This window comes from Asterias amurensis, chromosome 9 (assembly GCF_032118995.1).
Source record: "Asterias amurensis chromosome 9, ASM3211899v1".
Lineage (NCBI taxonomy): Eukaryota > Metazoa > Echinodermata > Asteroidea > Forcipulatida > Asteriidae > Asterias > Asterias amurensis.
The window spans coordinates 19,292,486-19,309,825 of record NC_092656.1 but is presented as its reverse complement, the minus strand read 5'-3'; the positions used below and the strand labels follow the sequence as shown (position 1 = coordinate 19,309,825).

At 38.9% G+C, this 17,340-nt stretch overlaps 1 protein-coding gene across 2 annotated transcripts in view; it reads left to right on the top strand.

Moving 5' to 3' along the window:
* LOC139942362 (casein kinase I-like) overlaps positions 1-17,340 on the top strand; it is a 65,819-nt gene that overhangs the window by 40,085 nt on the left and 8,394 nt on the right. Inside the window, exons 5-8 of one of the 2 annotated variants that reach the window (XM_071939218.1) lie at positions 3,886-4,034; positions 5,853-6,087; positions 9,535-9,620; positions 16,751-16,835. In XM_071939218.1, coding sequence (XP_071795319.1) covers positions 3,886-4,034; positions 5,853-6,087; positions 9,535-9,620; positions 16,751-16,835 — 555 coding nt within the window. Of the gene's footprint in view, positions 1-3,882; positions 4,035-5,852; positions 6,088-9,534; positions 9,621-16,750; positions 16,836-17,340 lie in introns of both variants that reach the window. The other variant, XM_071939217.1, reaches the window with a different exon arrangement.

The window sequence follows — 17,340 nt, the reverse complement described above, 5'->3', positions numbered from 1 at the left end:
AATCACTTCAGAATATTAAAATGATTATAAACAACGTCAGATGTTGGCTCAGATATACTAAATAAACTTCTTTATTTTTATCATAAAAACAATTTTTGTCAAAATAAAATGTCTGATACTGTTATACACATACAAACTTGTACATGTTTGGTCTAATACATTTACCATATTGGACCATTGAGATTGCACAGACGAATATTTCTGTAATACGATTAAAATGACAAACACATTGTGTGCCGCCGTCTCTCCTTTGTGATGAAAAAAACAAAACAAAATAAAACCCCACATCATTCGCCAGGCACGAATGTCTCTATATAGACTTTGACAGCCAGCATAATTACACTAAGAACGGCGGCGTACAATCCTTTATAAAATATCTGCTTGTTATCGGTTCATGGCCACTGTACCCTTACAGCACGTTTGGATTATGACATCATGCCATAGTGTAGTGGGTGAATTACCAACGCCATGCTGGTTAAGCATAACACGTGCTGCATGATTATGCAGTACTTAAGAGAAATATGAAACTGGTTCCCTTCAAGCAATGGATAGCAAAATGAGAGTTGTCTGTGCTACCGGTGTAGACTGATAATTATACATATGATTTAGCTTACCAGAACATTGGCACAGCTGCTCAGCAGAAATGTTTGCCAGCAGACGTGGGTTGTTTGCTGAATTAGTGGATATGGCTACGACTGGATCACTACATAAACATGCATTGAAGCATAAATTGGCTTTAGCCACAGCCAATCATTTGTGAAATATTCTTGTTTTCTAAGCAAGACAATTGTAGGATTGGCAACCATTTTCTTCTAGGCAAAACTTTTCCGTAGCACGCAATTTTTATGCATGGGAAATTAACAGTAGCGTTAAACAAATTTGGAAAGAAAGAAGCTTAGCGAGGCTAGATCATAAGCTAGTTCGCACTGGTAACCAAGCAGAACTGGTTGGTAATTAGGAATTGATAAGTCCTTCTACTACATCAATGGAGTATATTTGCCCTTTTACTACAGAAGGGCAAAAATCTTTATAAATTTTGATTTTTCTTATTAGTAGAAAATAATGAACATTGCAAATAGCCCTTTGTTGTTTTTAATGGGTAGATTTGCTAACGCATTGCTGTATCATTCTTGATTTACCCGCTTCAAAATGGAAGATTCTAATGAAGAAAGTGTGTTTAGCAATCACTAATAAATGTAATTGAATCTTAATTCCTTTTTTTTTAATAACCAGGTCATTTTCACATTCATTTATGATAATGAAAATGATTTCCGGTGTTATGACTGGTTGATGCTCCAAGGCATTTCAGATTGAGAAGTGCACGGCAGGCTGATTGGCCCATTGGCTCTATTTGCGGTTGCTCAATACGTGCCACAGTTAACATACTGTGACAACCCTTAATCTAATATCTTGTCCCGTTAATCAGTTAAACTTTGACCTCATCCTCATTCCCAGGGCGTGGAGGCCAGCTCGTATAGTGTGTTGTAATCTCATTTGGTCGGTCGCCCGGGGGCGAGCGGAATCCCCAATACTATCAGCGTCAAGGGATTAATGCTATTCAGAGCCGGTACGTTGTTGGCATAACAAACGTCCCTGCTCGCCTCTCAGCAGTAGCGTCTGGTTGCTGTAGGGGATTTTTTTTTTTTTAAGTCTCTGCAAAAGAGAACAGCAAGTGATGCTTAATTAGCTGTTGGAAGCAAAGTTGATTTGCGGTGCGTTTTGTCCCGTAGTCTCGGGAGCTCTGGAATGACCTTAGGGATGGGGATGCAAATACTCATGATAAATGTGTAGGAATGTGGTGAAAGGACTGTAAGTCTGACTGTCAAAGAGCAATGCCGTGTCTAATGGAAGTGACGGAGAAGCGGTGGTCTAAACCGGATACTGCTGATCATAACTAGCCTTCTGACCCTCAATATGACATAAATTACAGGGTCTACCTGCAGGATGAGACACATTTTATCCATGCAAAGTTGCAAAGATTTTTTGAAGCCATAGATTGTAGGGGCATTTGACCACCCCTCGGTTAAAAGCATAAAAGATATACATCAGGGTTCTTCCCATATATACAAGCTAGCGCATCGGGCAGATACGCAAGAATTGCTCGCGGATACGTTCTTATTTCAGACGACTACGGGACAAAATATATATAACCTTCATAAAAATCAACAAAATGACAACCAGAGTGCTTCAGATTGCACAGAAGGATTTAACAAACCAATACTCATCTGGAGGGATGTACGTGTTGGAAGATAGATAATAGATCATAGATAGAAATCAGCATGCTTTGGCCAAACATCCCAAACAATTGGGTCCAGAATGCTTCCTAGTTTTTAGAAACCCTAGGGAGAATCCTCTACCTCGTCAAATACTACAGCAGCAAACACAGACAACCTGTGTATGCATGGCGGTAGTTATTATGATCAGAAAAACATCCTGGTTTGGTCAGCTCCCAGCTTCAAATGGCTTACACAGTCTGATTTACTGTATGGGATTTGGGCTAGTTAAATGCCCAGTTCAAGCTAGAAATTACACGAGTTTTTTCCCACTGTAAAGTGGTTTGATCATATACATAAGATACTCAATCTTACAGGGTAAGGAATGTGAATATTTAGTCTGTCAGGCTCGCGGCGTTCTTTGTCATCCAGAGGCGTGATGTTTTCGCATAATGCAATAGTTTTGCTGAAAGCGTGAGTTTTTGTGGCTGGCTGCGTTAGTGTTAGAGAATCCTATGCAATGTGTTTGTCACACGCATAAACATGTAACGCAAGATCCATGCCTGTATATCTTCACTGTATAATGAAGACAGAAAATTCCTTGAAAGAAGGACTGCTTCTCAATGTGGAAATTAAATTTATCATATTATTCAAATTTGTAAATTTAAAAGCTGGTGAATATTCAATGGATTGGTGAATAAGGAATTAGGATTATGATAAATATTTATACCTGGCCCAATACAAATGCTCATCAACATATTGCATTAAAGGAACACGTTGCCTTGGATTCGGACGAGTTGGTAAAAACAAAAGCTTTTGTAACCGTTTTTTAAATAATGCAGATGGTTGGAAAGATGTTGCAAAAGTAGAATACAATGATCCACACAAGTTTGCCTCGAAATTGCGTGGTTTCCCTTCTACTTGTGCGAACTAAGACGGTCGGCCATTTATGGGAGTCAAAATTTTGACCCCCATAAATGGCCGACGTGTTAGTCGACGAGGTAAAAGGAAAACCACGCAATTTCGAGGCATGTTTGTGTGAATCGTTGTATTCTACTTTTACAATATCTTTCTACCCATATGCATTTTATAAAAAACGGTTACAAACGCTTTTCAAAGACCAACTCGACCGATCAAAGGCAACGTGTTCCTTTAACAAAAGCTTTTTATTTCAAACAACTCTTCTTGATTGTTCTCATATTCTCTTGTAGATGGCTTCACTGAAGCCTAGTTTGATTGGATATTGACCCGTTGGTTTCAGGAATCTCCCTCACTGATTGGTCAAATCCAAGGGAAATTCCAATTATACAAAATTGTGGAAGATTTAAGTTTTTCTCTGACATTCTACTTTGATGGAACTGCTTTGTTTTTGTAGTTAACATTAAGTTGTGAAATCTCGTTATTATGTTAATTAAAGATTAAATCCAATGACAATGAAACAATTTAATAAGCTGTTTAAAATGGCAGGTATAGACAAATTTCCCAAGTGTTGTAATCAAAAGTTTAATATTGAATTGTAATCAGCTGTATATAGTAAACCAGTGTATTGCAGGTTGGGCACATGTTCTTGTGTAATGTGTACCCAGATCTTGAGCTTTCGCCCTTTTCGCCCTTTCACAAACCATGATGCAAATGTATTTATTTTCCACTTTCCTTTTTTCTTCACCAGCAGAGGGAGTGCCCCAGGTGTACTATTTTGGCCCTTGTGGTAAATACAATGCAATGGTGATGGAATTGATGGGACCCAGCTTGGAGGACCTGTTTGACATCTGTGACCGCCAATTCTCATTAAGGACAGTCCTTCTTATAGCAATCCAATTGGTAAGTACATGGCCTGATTCTATCGCACTTACTGTTAGTTCAGTAAGTACAAATCTGCCGCGTAATGCATTAGCAGAAAAATTCACTCTTCAACATGCGTATTTCACAGATAAGCAATAAATACGCAAACTTCATGTTACTAACTATATTACGTTGCATTACAGCAGGCGACCTGAACCCAACTTTACAAAGCTGTTAAGCACAAGAAATTGGTTAACACTGAAAATGTTTGGTTAGCAGAAATTTGTTACCAGCCCTAACACAACTTATCGTATATTTTGCAACTGGTTCCCTCCTATCTTTTGCTCAGAATGGTCATTTGCTAAGCTCCATTTCTGCTCAACAGCTTAATGAAATTTTGCCTTGTTTCTGCTGAGGAAGAGATGTCTGTTTTCAAAGCAAGTTTTTTAAAAAACCACTTTATGCTAAGCACGCATCACTAAGCATGAATCATTTGTCTCATCATGGTCTCTTCAGCAAATGAAGAAACAGTTCTGCGGTTCCCCTTAGCGATGTGTAACATATTATGGTGCGTCTCCCATTATCAGTCATAGTTACTGACTGTCAATGAAAGATATTTCCACATGTTGTATTTGATGTGCATGTTCGTACTCAATATCTATGGCGTAGGGGTTAGTCATTGTGCATACTTGCCTGGATATGTAACCGCTAATGGGAAGACTTTACCGTCTGTGAGATAATTGAGAGCTATGCTTCCTCCTTAGAATGTATCATCATCATCTCCTGTCATTACTGACTGGAATTCATCATCAGCGGATCTTCAGTATTGATGATGTATCTAGGGTTATGTAGCAGGGAAAGATATCGTCAAGCAGTCTTGTGTAGCAAAACATTCAGACTGAGCTTATTTTCGCACACTGAATGCCACTATTGACTAGCGAATTGTGATTTTTGAGTAGCAGCATTGTTGAGTTTACAAAGTGGATGTACATTTATGAAACTACGCCAAGTATTGTAGAAGATGAGATTGTTTTCAGTGCCATTTTAAAAATAAATAATTTGTCTGAAACAAAAATACTTTTACCCCACCTCTAAGATCTGCGGAATATTCCGTCTCTCCACGTAGAAGCTCTACAAATATTGCCCTTTAAGAATTTGATAGACAAGCGGAAGCCATTATTTTTCTGGACACTTCGGACCCCTCGGGCCATCTTTCCTTTAAGAATACATAAAGATGGATTGCTAGGCAGTGGGGCGTTACATATTACATCCACTGGGGCCGAAATATGCATTCAGAATGGAAAGGATGATAGTGACATGTGATATTGATATGTGTTTGTTTAGGCTTGGGCCGTAAGGAGTGTTTGACAGGTGGGTCAGTCGAGGATTGGATGAGGGGGGATGTTTTGGACATTGAGGAAACCTATATCGCTCATTCGTTTTGAGTAATATATGCAGTTTCAATATTACCTTTAGCTTTCAGTTTTCATACGGTACACTGAGCCATGATTTAGTCAAACAATATATGAATGATTCCCACCAGCAGTGGACAACGCATTGCTTGCACTCAGCGCACACGCACCACCCATCACCGAACCCCCCCCCCCCCCAGAAAAAAAATAATAAATAAATAAATAAATAAATAAATAAATAAATAAATAAATAATAATAATAATAGTGTTTCTTAAAGGGGATTTGTTCTATAAATGAGGTTACTTTTTGAAAAGTTATGGTTCTGACAAAATACTGTTTATTTGCAATGCTTATTTATTTGTCTTCATTTCTTTTGTGATACTTATTGACAAAATCAAAATTAATTGTGTGATGTTTTCTCTCCCGTATCTTCACCGTCCACAGCTGCACAGAATAGAATATGTACATAGTAAGCACTTGATCTATCGAGACATTAAACCAGAGAACTTTCTCATCGGTCGCCAGTCCAGTAAACACCAGAACACAATCCACATCATTGACTTTGGCCTGGCCAAGGAGTACATAGACCCCGAGACCAACAAGCACATTCCCTACAGGGAGCACAAGAGTCTGACGGGTACAGCGCGCTACATGAGCATCAACACGCATCTAGGGAAAGGTGAGTTGTCACTGTGTAAAGTAATAATACCGGAGTTTAACTTGTTTCTACCAGTTAGCCTACTAAAGGCGTTTGAACGATCAGGAACATTATTGAGGGGGGAGGGGGGGGGGGGTTAAATAAGGTGATTGATTTGTATAGCACCATATATGACAGTACATGTACAGTATATAAGACAGTATACGGTGGTGTAGTGCACTTAGCAAACACTGCCAGAAACATCAGGGCAGACCCCCTTCTCTTAGCAATAAGTGGAACTGGGTTCTTTGATTGGCAGTACACTACACATGAGACTTGTGGCTTTGTGTCCCATTCAAAGGGTAAGGACAAAGCAGTAAAGGTCAAGTGTCTTGCCTAAAGACATAAATGTCAAGACTGGGACTCGAACCCATACTCTTCTGATCAGAAACACCAGTGTGCTAAATCGCTCAGCCATGACATGCCATCTTGATACTATTATTGTGTAACGTGACCAAGTAAGATAAAATGCAAGTGAAGTGATTGCCTGATGTTGTTTCAAAAGTAGGGTAACCCTCGGCTGCAACATTAACCCATGTTTATCCCTGGTGCTTCTGAATTGACAAACATGTAGGTTGAAGGTACAAACATGCACTGATCTATCAATTTAAGAGTACACTGTATACGCAAACCTCTTCAACTAGCAATGAATAGGTGATCCGTAACCCCCCCCCCCCCAAACCTTGATGGTGACTATTTTGCTATGTCTACCTCATGATAATTAATAACCGTTAGGTTTACTTACAGTTTATAATGGCTGTCATTGCCCTCAAAGATTGCAGACTCAAGGTCAATTAATTATCCCTGTGCCTAATGTATTCATACCCCACAGACAAACAGGTGCTTGGGGTGTACAGGTAGATGGGAGGCCTGTAAACATTCAGGCATGGTTATGTGTGCTGCGGCCGATTTCACGAAATGCTGGGATTAATCCTAACTCGAGTTAGGACGGTTTACCCGTCCTAACTTAGGATGGGTTCAATTCGTCCTACGTATTTGGATACGGAACTGAACCCGTCCTAAGTCCTAAGATTAATCCTAAGTTAGGAAGAGTTTGGTGAAATCGACGCTGGAATCAGACAAATACTGAATATTTACTGCACTTTGGTTATGAACCAATTCTAAGACTTGTGACGTCTCTCAGGTTGTCTTGAGGCAGTTAGAAAGAATGGACAGATTTTCAGAAAGTATGTGTTGATGTTGTTAAAAAAAGCTTGTTTTATATACTGACCTTGGTCATGTTGGTGCCCTTTAAAAGTTTTCAATTGACTTTAAATTTTTCCAAAGGAGGTGCCCTTTTCAAAATAAAAATGGCCCTGCCCTCTCAAAGATGAAATTCCCGGCTTGTGTTACACAATGGGAGACTTTTGGGACGCTTGGTGGCAGCAGACTTACCAGGTAAAATCCATTGTTCTCGGTCATGTGCGCACGTTCAGAACTACGTAAACAATGGAAATTTACCTGGTAAGTCTGCTGCCACCTAGCGTCCCAAAGTCTCCAATTGGTGCTGTTAATGTGCAAGGTATGCACCAAAGATATGATTCTCAAACCATTCTCAAACATATCGCAAGGTATGCACCAGAGATATGATTCTCAAACGATTCTCAAACAAATCACGATTGTATATCTGTGGTGTTTTTTGTTTATTTGTTTTCTAAGGCAAAATGTTAAACGCAGACTCACTTGTCAAGAAATCTTTTCAGCTAAAGGCGCACTTTCAATCCCGCTCTGGGTACCCTCCCAAGACGTCTGAACACACTTTAACTCCCCAACACCTGTCATACAAACCTTGCCAAGACGAGCCTGTATAATTCCAGACCTAGGTGTTGTCATATCAACAGACAGTACCGTGTGAAGAAATAAAATATCAAAAGAAACCTTGGGCTGGAGATTTCCTCTGAGAGCATTAAGACAAACGCCCGAGCTCTCATAATTTCTTGGCTCTCCAGGAAAGTAAAGACGGACAACATCAATTTCCACTAGCCGTCTTAGATTCCCACATCACAAAAAACAAGGAATGGTAAAGACAAGGGATGCGAAGCGACGAAAGCGAGCAAATTCATGCGATATTTCATCTGAATGTTTAATCAATAACGAGAGAGGAGGCAAGGACTATTAAAGTTGTCACACCCCTTTCTTTAAGACTCTAATAGCAAAGCGGGAAACGTTTATCTGTAGTGGCAGAACAAAATTTGCTCTCACTAAAAAAAATTGTACAGTAGGGAAAAAAAGAAAAGAAAAAATCACATATAAAATACGTGTTCCAAAAGTTTTGATTTTACAATTAATGAGAATGTTTTGAATTGGTTTGTTAAATTAGCTCATTTATTCACACTTTTTTTGTTCTTGAGACGGTTTCTTACAACTAGCCAGTAAAATTTTGTTGAAGGTGACAGGTTAAATCTGTTATACCGGTAATTAAATTTGTCTTAGCCTTGAATTGTAAGAGAAATACGATTGGGTTTGTTTACAGTTTTAAAAATTATGACGGATGCATGAAGCCGGAAACAGCTTCTGGTTTTCAAGATGATTAGAGTTTGTAAACCGAAAGCAAGCCTCATGTGTATTTGAACATCTTTGGGGAACCTTGGGTTTCCAGGAAGATTGCTTTTAAGATGCAAAGGAAACAAAATTGCATACCTTATCAGAGTGCGAGACTTGCATAGTCTATTGAATTTCTAGTCTATTTAAAACAAATAAAAACATCAGTAATTACCAACTCCTCATCTTTTCTTTCATCATCCTTTTAAAAATCGTCCTCTCTCGGAAATCCTCCTCTCTAAGGACTAAAGGCAGCACATTTCAAACTTTATCCGTTTTGGTTTTTAATTTCTGGAAAACACATCTTTAATTTAATTCAAACAAATACACGATACTGTTAAGGGTTTGCTCGTTTAACGACAATTCCGCGAGGGGTGGGGATTATCTGATTATCCCCCCAAGTTTCTTTGGAGTAATTTGATCAGTTGAAGCTCGGAAGGACAGAATGTCATTGTCATACCATCCAGGGAAGCCAATAGGGGGGGGGTACCTTTTGTTGCTGTGACATTTTAAGAATCGTGCTGCTGGTTTTTGTTGACGTGTTTGGCTAGGATTTCTTGATACAGTGTTATTTTCCTGGCTTTGGCATTGAGGTGTAAAGGGCATCGTTAAAGCAGCATGTTTGATTCAACGAGCAACCAAAATGGATTTTTTTTGTTTTCACTACACCTTGGTGTATATTCTTAAACGTCAATCATAAATGAGAAATGTTTGCTATTGTTTTCTGAAGACAACAATGTCTCTCAAAAATGTATTTGATTCTGTTAATTTATTGTCAGGGTATTGTTTTAAAGGCAAGAAACCTGTACCCATTATTTTTTTATGCGGGCCATTGTAGTATTAAAAACTAGGTGTTTAAAGTTTATTTTCCCTGTCTTCTTCTTTCAGAGCAAAGTCGGCGAGATGACTTGGAGGCCATGGGTCACATGTTCATGTACTTCCTTAGAGGTAGTTTACCTTGGCAGGGTTTAAAGGTAAGCACTTCTTGAAGAAAAAATCTTTCATCCCAGCTCCTAATTTTTTTCAGTCCGCCCACATTGAGCACCCTCTAAATAACTACCTTATGAAAACAGTTGAGTAAAACATAATCAAAATAACTCCCAACTTCATCTCAACATGTAAACTTGTCTCTGTCAACCCTCCCAAACCCTGTTCCAGCGAACAAACCTCCGTGACGAAGGTTCAAATTAAAAGCTGTAGTGCTTGACACGACAAGAGCTTTGTTTGTTTTTATTCCACTCACACTCGGCCCATCTTTTTCTCAATATGGAATGTTCCACGTTTTGAGAAAAGCTAAAGACCCAGATGTACTATACACAGTACGTCATTAGTTCTCAAGGAAAACGATCGTCCCAAGAGCCGGGAAGAGTTGTGGCTCACAAATATAAAGCTCGACGTTACTTACGATCATTTTGTCATCACTTGAGGGCATAATGATAGGGTTGGAGTGGGGACGAACGATGTTCATGGCCATTTGGAAAGTCTAGTTACGCACAAGGGTCATATGCCTCTTAGAATTACTGATTTTCATTCTCAGATGGAAAAAAAGAAAAGAATGTGTGGTTTTGTTTTTTAACATTTGGACACTGACCAGAGCCCACTTTCAAAAAGTTGTTAAAGGAACACGTGGTTTTCCTTTTACTTTGTGATCTAACACGGTCGGCCATTTATGGATGGCCATTTATTATGGATGGCCGACTGGTTAGTCGACGATGTAAAAGGAAAACTGTGCAATTTCGAGGCAAACTTGTGTGGATCATTGTATTCTACTTTTACAACATCTTTCTACTCATATGCATTTTATAACAAACGGTTACAAACACTTTTCAAAGACCAATTCGACTGATCCAAGGCAACGTGTTCCTTTAAGCAGCAAATACTGCTTGACAAATTTATTTGCTTTTAAGCACAAAACAATTGAGTGGGGCACCAGTCACAACAAAACTTAAAGTAATTTGGCCTGGTAACCATTTTCTGTTAAGCGAGTTTGGCTTAGCAAGTTTTTGTGCTTACAGGCTTAACGAAATTAGACCCAGGTGAATTTGTGGGCAGTTAGAATCAAATCTGCGAGATAAATGTCTGAAGTTAATTTTTTCTTTTTTCTTCTCACGAATCTTCTTGTTTGTGTGTTGAATACCTACAAGTATATAATATACATGCATGCAGGAAACAGGCGATCAGTTATAAAGAAAAAATCCATCTGGATTATCTTAAATTTGAAATTCCTCTCATCTTCTCAATAGTCTAGTATAATGCCAAGTTTAAAGTAGCCCAAGTAGAATATTAACATTAAGGGGAGTCTCAATCAGACATGCATATAGAGTTGAATCCTTTCTAAAAGCCTGACACGTAGTGGTGATCGTAATCTACCGATAGACATCAAAGGCAGCGCTGGGTTGAGTTGTCAGTAATGCTGTGTACTCAATGGTAACGTCAGTGTCATGGCAAAGTACACTTTCTTAAACATGATGATGGGACATCTCAAAGGCAGCGCTGGGTTGAGTTGTCAGTAATGCTGTGTACTCAATGGTAACGTCAGTGTCCGGGCAAAGTACACTTTCTTAAACATGATGATGGGACATCTCAAAGGCAACGCTGGGTTAAGTTGTCAGTAATGCTGTGTACTCAATGGTAACGTCAGTGTCCGGGCAAAGTACACTTTCTTAAACATGATGATGGGACATCTCAAAGGCAACGCTGGGTTGAGTTGTCAGTAATGCTGTGTACTCAATGGTAACGTCAGTGTCCGGGCAAAGTACACTTTCTTAAACATGATGATGGGACATCTCAAAGGCAACGCTGGGTTGAGTTGTCAGTAATGCTGTGTACTCAATGGTAACGTCAGTGTCCGGGCAAAGTACACTTTCTTAAACATGATGATGGGACATCTTAGGATTGAGGAGACTAATCGGTTAATAATAAAGAGTCATATCCTCGGAAGAGCAAATTTATCCAAGTCATCCTTTTATTGGTTTAGGAAATAAACCTCCAAATCATCTTTGAAAGTTTCATTGAAGTACATTTAGTTAGGTGTTCTTGTTTACAAGCCAAAAAATAGTTAATGGTCTGAGTTTTTTTTTTTCAAAGGCTGTTCTTTTTTAGACACATACAAAGCAGGCGTGATATTCTTTCAGAAATTTGATTTCTGATTTTGTTTTCCTCAGAAAAATCTGTATTAAGAAGCCAGAATAGTCTATTCACGCCTACACACTATATCTACATGTAGGTCAGGTCTCGTGCCCAATAAAATTGTCCTACTTCTATTCCAGGAACTAAACACCATACCTGATAAAGGTTCCATGTTTTTGTACATGTTGATTTTATTGCTTTATCTGGCATAAAGAGAAATAAGATCCTGTTTTGATGGAAGTACCCTTTTCAGAATAATAGACGCCAGTCTGATTCCAACTCAAAAAAGGAGTTTTGAGAAAAGCAAGTACAGATATAAGCTGTTTTGCCCTAGAGCTGTCTGAAAGTGTGAAAAGAAGTTGACATAAAAATATGGGACGTGTTAAAGTCGAGCATATAGTATGCCTTTAAAACTTTGAAATGAAAAAACAACACAAAAAAAAACAACAACAACACCCTCAATTTACTCAGCAATGATCTTATATAAGAAACCAAATTTTCAAGTTAGGCTGCCATGGAAAGGTTGATTAAAGATGTTCCTGTATCTCCAGATGCTGACCCAAGCTACTGTGTCTTTAAGACACTGTCTTAACAAATCTCCTTCTCTTGTTATGTATCAAGGGAGGTAGGCAGGAAGGCAGATGTGTTTTGACAAGGAGTTTAGGGTCAGCTTTTTAGCGTTAAGAGGGTCACTCAACGTTTGATATTCTTTCTCTGTTTAACGATGAGACATTGGATTGAGCGATGTGCCTTGTGGATAGCTCTCATGGGTAGGGGTGTTTCACAGAAACCAAGCTTCTCTTGCCCAGTTGTTTTCAGCTTGGTACAGTTTGTTGAAAGTGTTTGATCGATCGGCATGGTGGATTTTGAATTAGTGATAAGCGGTGTGGGCTTTGGACGTTGGGAGATGTAGAGGTGGATATACTTTGAGATCCAATCCATAGTACGAATTATGATGTTTCCATTGTCAGTGTTTTGATTTATTAGTTTGTGATTTGTTTATTTCAACTTGTTTATTCTTTCTCTTTCTCTCTCTCAGATTGATTATAATATGCACTTCCTGTTTACTATCTTTGGGTTTTGGATTTTTTTTATTGATAGGGACACCTGTCTTTCCTCGGGGAAAAGGGGATTTGCGTATATATCAGAATGTATTGAGTAAAGTAATTTAGCATCTATTAAGATGAATTTGCATTTTGCGGCAATTCTAGATTGAATGGAAATATTTTTAATTGTCAGAATGTGAGGCCATATGGCAGATAGAGGGGGGGGGGGGAGTCTATCGCTTTTTTATATTATCAAATTGTTTTAGGACAAAGATCCATCTGTAATAAGCAATTAATTGCTTCGTTTCTTTTATCTTTCTAAGTCAAAGCATCGTTACAAAATTTGGCCCAGATAGTCCTAGTACCCGCTCTGCGAAAGCGAGAATGTTATTATGCGTTCTTGTTGATGCATTTTGATCATGATCGCCAGCGCGTCTCGCTCCTTCTCCGCCGATACAAAGCGTGATCCATTGATTATAGTATCGGTTTACGAAGATGTTGGAGCCGTGTTGCAGCCGTGTTGCATCTCGTGTATCTGAGCTTTCAATCATAACATATCACTATCAACAGCCTAGCGTCGTCAAGGCGTGCTATGGCCGGAGAGTAATCAGCACAAAAACAAATTAACAGTTGGTAATTGGTAAATATTTTGAACAATGCTGGGTAAGGTACTGGGAATTCGAAGAAAACTTGATGTTTCCTTCGATAAAGTGTGGAAAAATGCACTGTAATACGATCGTAATAAGCAATGGATACACACTGTGCTCTCAAAACATATGGGAACATATTCCACGGTTTCATTCTTAAATTAATTAAGTCTTATCAAATAACTATAAAACTCTTGCCTTTCAAACTTATAAAACTTTACATCACTCATCTGAAAACAATTTCTCACACCTTTAAAATATATATTCATCTTTATAAATAAATTCAAGATGAGGGAGAATGAAGAAGGAATAGATCTATTACGCTGAATTTAACCTTAAAAGCTCAGATAGACAAATAACTAATTACAATGGATGTGATCAAAATGGGTCATAATTTAGACGAAGACCTTTGAAGGACATCGTTTTATAAAGATGTAGGTCGAAGATTTTCTCTTAGCAAGAAGAAAATAAACCAGACACACATGATGTCTTATTATTCACACTGGATTCTTTCATCTCTACTCAACAGTAGTGTATAGGAGGCTGTAGGCTCATTTCATGCAGCTCTTAAGCGGAAATTTCTGCATAAACATTGCTCAGCACATTTCTATTGAGATAACAGCCACAGCATGTGAATGCATGGCAGTTTGGCTGGCAATCTGTTTCTCTGTAAGCAAAAAAGTATTCTGTATGTAGTAAGCGAATGTTTGTGCTGACCAAGGCCCAATTTCATGAAGCTGATAAGCAGAAAATATCTTTGCTTAGCATAAAATGAATGGGCACCAGTTCTAGCTGTGTAAATTTGGGGGAATTTTGGCTGGTTATCAGTTTCTTAAAGCAAGATTTTTTGTGCTTAGCAAGTTGTTATGCTTACAGATTTTATGAAATTGGGCCCAGACCCCTAAAAATGTCAGGTTTTGAGTGGATATGTTATCAGTTTGCACACCTGTTAGCCTGTTTATCAAATTTTCCTCATTTATGTGTGCTTTGGGAACTAGCTGTGAATACCAAGTGTGCATAGTGTCCAATAGCCAAAAGGCAACATTTTCATAGATGGATTGCGTTTCTTATCAAACAATTTCCAAATCTAGAACACGCAGTGTAACCATTTGAGATGCATCAGGCGCTATTTACATGAACTTAATCCGCTCCGATATTCAACATCTCCTCTGTGGTAATAAATCTACAAGCTGCTGAAAGACGAAGTCCGCGCTTTGATTTATTTGCCCATAATCTTTTAAGCACCTTGACGCTTTGCATCATCTATTTTCACTGCGCTGGGGGCCCTATGCTCATTCAAGTGTTCAGTACATTCCCTGTGTATGTACATTGTAGGTTTTATGTCCATACAGTGCATGAATGTGATGACCCACTTTATAACGTGCACGCTGCCGTCTGTATTGTAGGAATACAGTCTACATGTACATGATGTAGGTGTAAACTTAAGTGCATGAGAGTGTAGAGATAGTGGCCGGTTATGGCATCAGGCATTTTGGGTGCGACAGCTTTCCTTTGGAACCTGCTTTTTGTAATTTGATATACCCACTGAAGCTTAGCTTACAATGTGCTTAACAGAGTACACACTTAGTTAACTAGTGCCCTGGTCATACAAAGCTAGCATCTGTTAAGCACAGAAGATATTCTGCTAAATTAGAACTGGTTACCAGCTAAATTTATATGGACTTAACATATTGCTTCTAATTGGTACCCTGCAGATTGTATGCTAAGCAGATGAAATTATCAAGCATTCTGCTTTACATGGCTTTTAAATTGAGACCCTAATGATTTGATGGTAATATTTGCTTAAAACTCCGTTTTCGGCTAAGCAATTTTGTCATTATGGGACTCTGAGACAGTAGGCACCTGCTTATAATGGTAAGCCGTTGTGTCTCAAGAAACTGATTGTGTATTCACCTAGACTGAATGAAGCAAGCAAGAGCCTAACTCACATCTCTTCATTCAGTGTCAGCAGGCACGGTGTAATAATGTGATCAACCTCAACGGTGACACATAAATCTCACTATACTGTCTCCTATGCTGGCGGCCATCTTGGTCATATTCCTTGATCATAATACACCAAAAAGGGACCTGTCTATTTGTCCGTTTCCAACCTACATGTAGCTAGGGGGAAAAAAACAATCAGAGCTCATAACCAGTTAAATTTATGACACCCAAGTTTCAGACAAGCCAAATTTCACCATAATGAAAATGACCTGTGTGACTTAAAATCAGAATATGTACTTGTATAATTACATGCTTTATTAAGAGTGAATCATTCAAATGAACCCGAGAGCTTATCACTTAGCATAGATTTAGAGGCCCCCAGGTGCCTGGATAGATTCAGTCGCAGCTTTTGGCCCCGTATTCAGACACGGACGCAATTCTTTTCTTAAGTGTAATTAGGAGACAACCCGGTTCGCAGCCTGTGACTTTTACCAGTAGAGTACAATGCCCTTATAAACCTCTGAGCTTAGCATGCTTTCATTGCCGTTGTGACCTTGCTGGAAAGTACTCTTGTCAAGATGCCAGGTTGACCTGGAAGGGGTACTTCCAATGGAAATTTCAACAGAAAATAACCCGTTCTTGTCTCCATCTGTAATTATCAAAATGAAGAAATGTTTACCTCAGATTAACTGCAAATTATTCAATGCATTCACTTTTGTTGGATGACTGAAATTCAACAAGCCATTAAAGTAACAAATTAGCTTTTGCAAAATGTTTACAAACTTAAATGACTTATTCACCAATCATTGTTAATGACCTGACATTTTGATCCTAAGATAGTCTTTCTCAAAGGCTTTGAGCCTACCAAGGTTGAAATGTCAAGCCATTAAAAAAAATGAAATTAAACAACAATCTGACATTTGACATTTGCAGTCTAGTTAGTTTTTATAATTCCATTGTAACAAGCAACAATTAGGAATTTACAAATGAAAGAGAGTTTGGTATATTTCATCTTCACGAAGGATCATGTGTGGGGGAGATTGATTGAGTTTCTGTGCAGAAAGGTGTCCAAGATTAGAAGGTGTTTATCAGAAACAAGGAAGGTGTCAAAGGAGCTCATGTTTGGGCAGTGCAAATGACAATATTCTAGGCCTGATACCTAGCTCTTATAGAGGGCATTTAGGCATTGACCAGGGGCAAGAAGGCTGTTTACCTCTGTTGCCATCATAAAGTATCTCGCCTGATATTTATTTACTAAAAAAAAATATAGGGAATGTGATTTATTTAAAAAATTATACAATTGAAGTAACGAATGATGTTGTGTTGGATTCATTGCAGGCTGACACACTGAAAGAGAGATATCAAAAAATTGGAGACACAAAGAGGGCAACACCCATTGAAGTCTTATGTGAAAGCTATGTCGGTAAGTTGGCACTTCCATTGAGGGGGCACCAAGGCCAAGATCAGGGCAACAGACATCATGGCCAGTCCTGTCTAATCAAGACATTGAGCCATTCATCAGCAAGAGAGAATATACTGTTAAATGTTTTTGTATTGTCAGTTTGGCTTTAGCCTTGCTCAAGGCAGTCGAATTATTCACTCCGAAAAAAAACCGCCGCTGTATAAAACCCACCCGTATTCACTGTGCGTAAAACCCACCCGTATTCACTGTGCATAACATCGCACGACACGATGCCCCCGTACACTATCCGCATGCGGAGGCCGTCAGGCCGACAGCCTTGTAGGGTCTGTGTTGAAGCCACTGACCTCATTACTATAATAAGCGAAGAGTTCCCACGGTCAGCTCATTACCATAATGCCCGCGAAAGATGAGACATGTCTACATCATCACACACGGACGCTCAGCGAGCATGATAGGCGTGTGTGATTGGACGTCAAAATGAATAATTCATTTGCCTCACATCCTG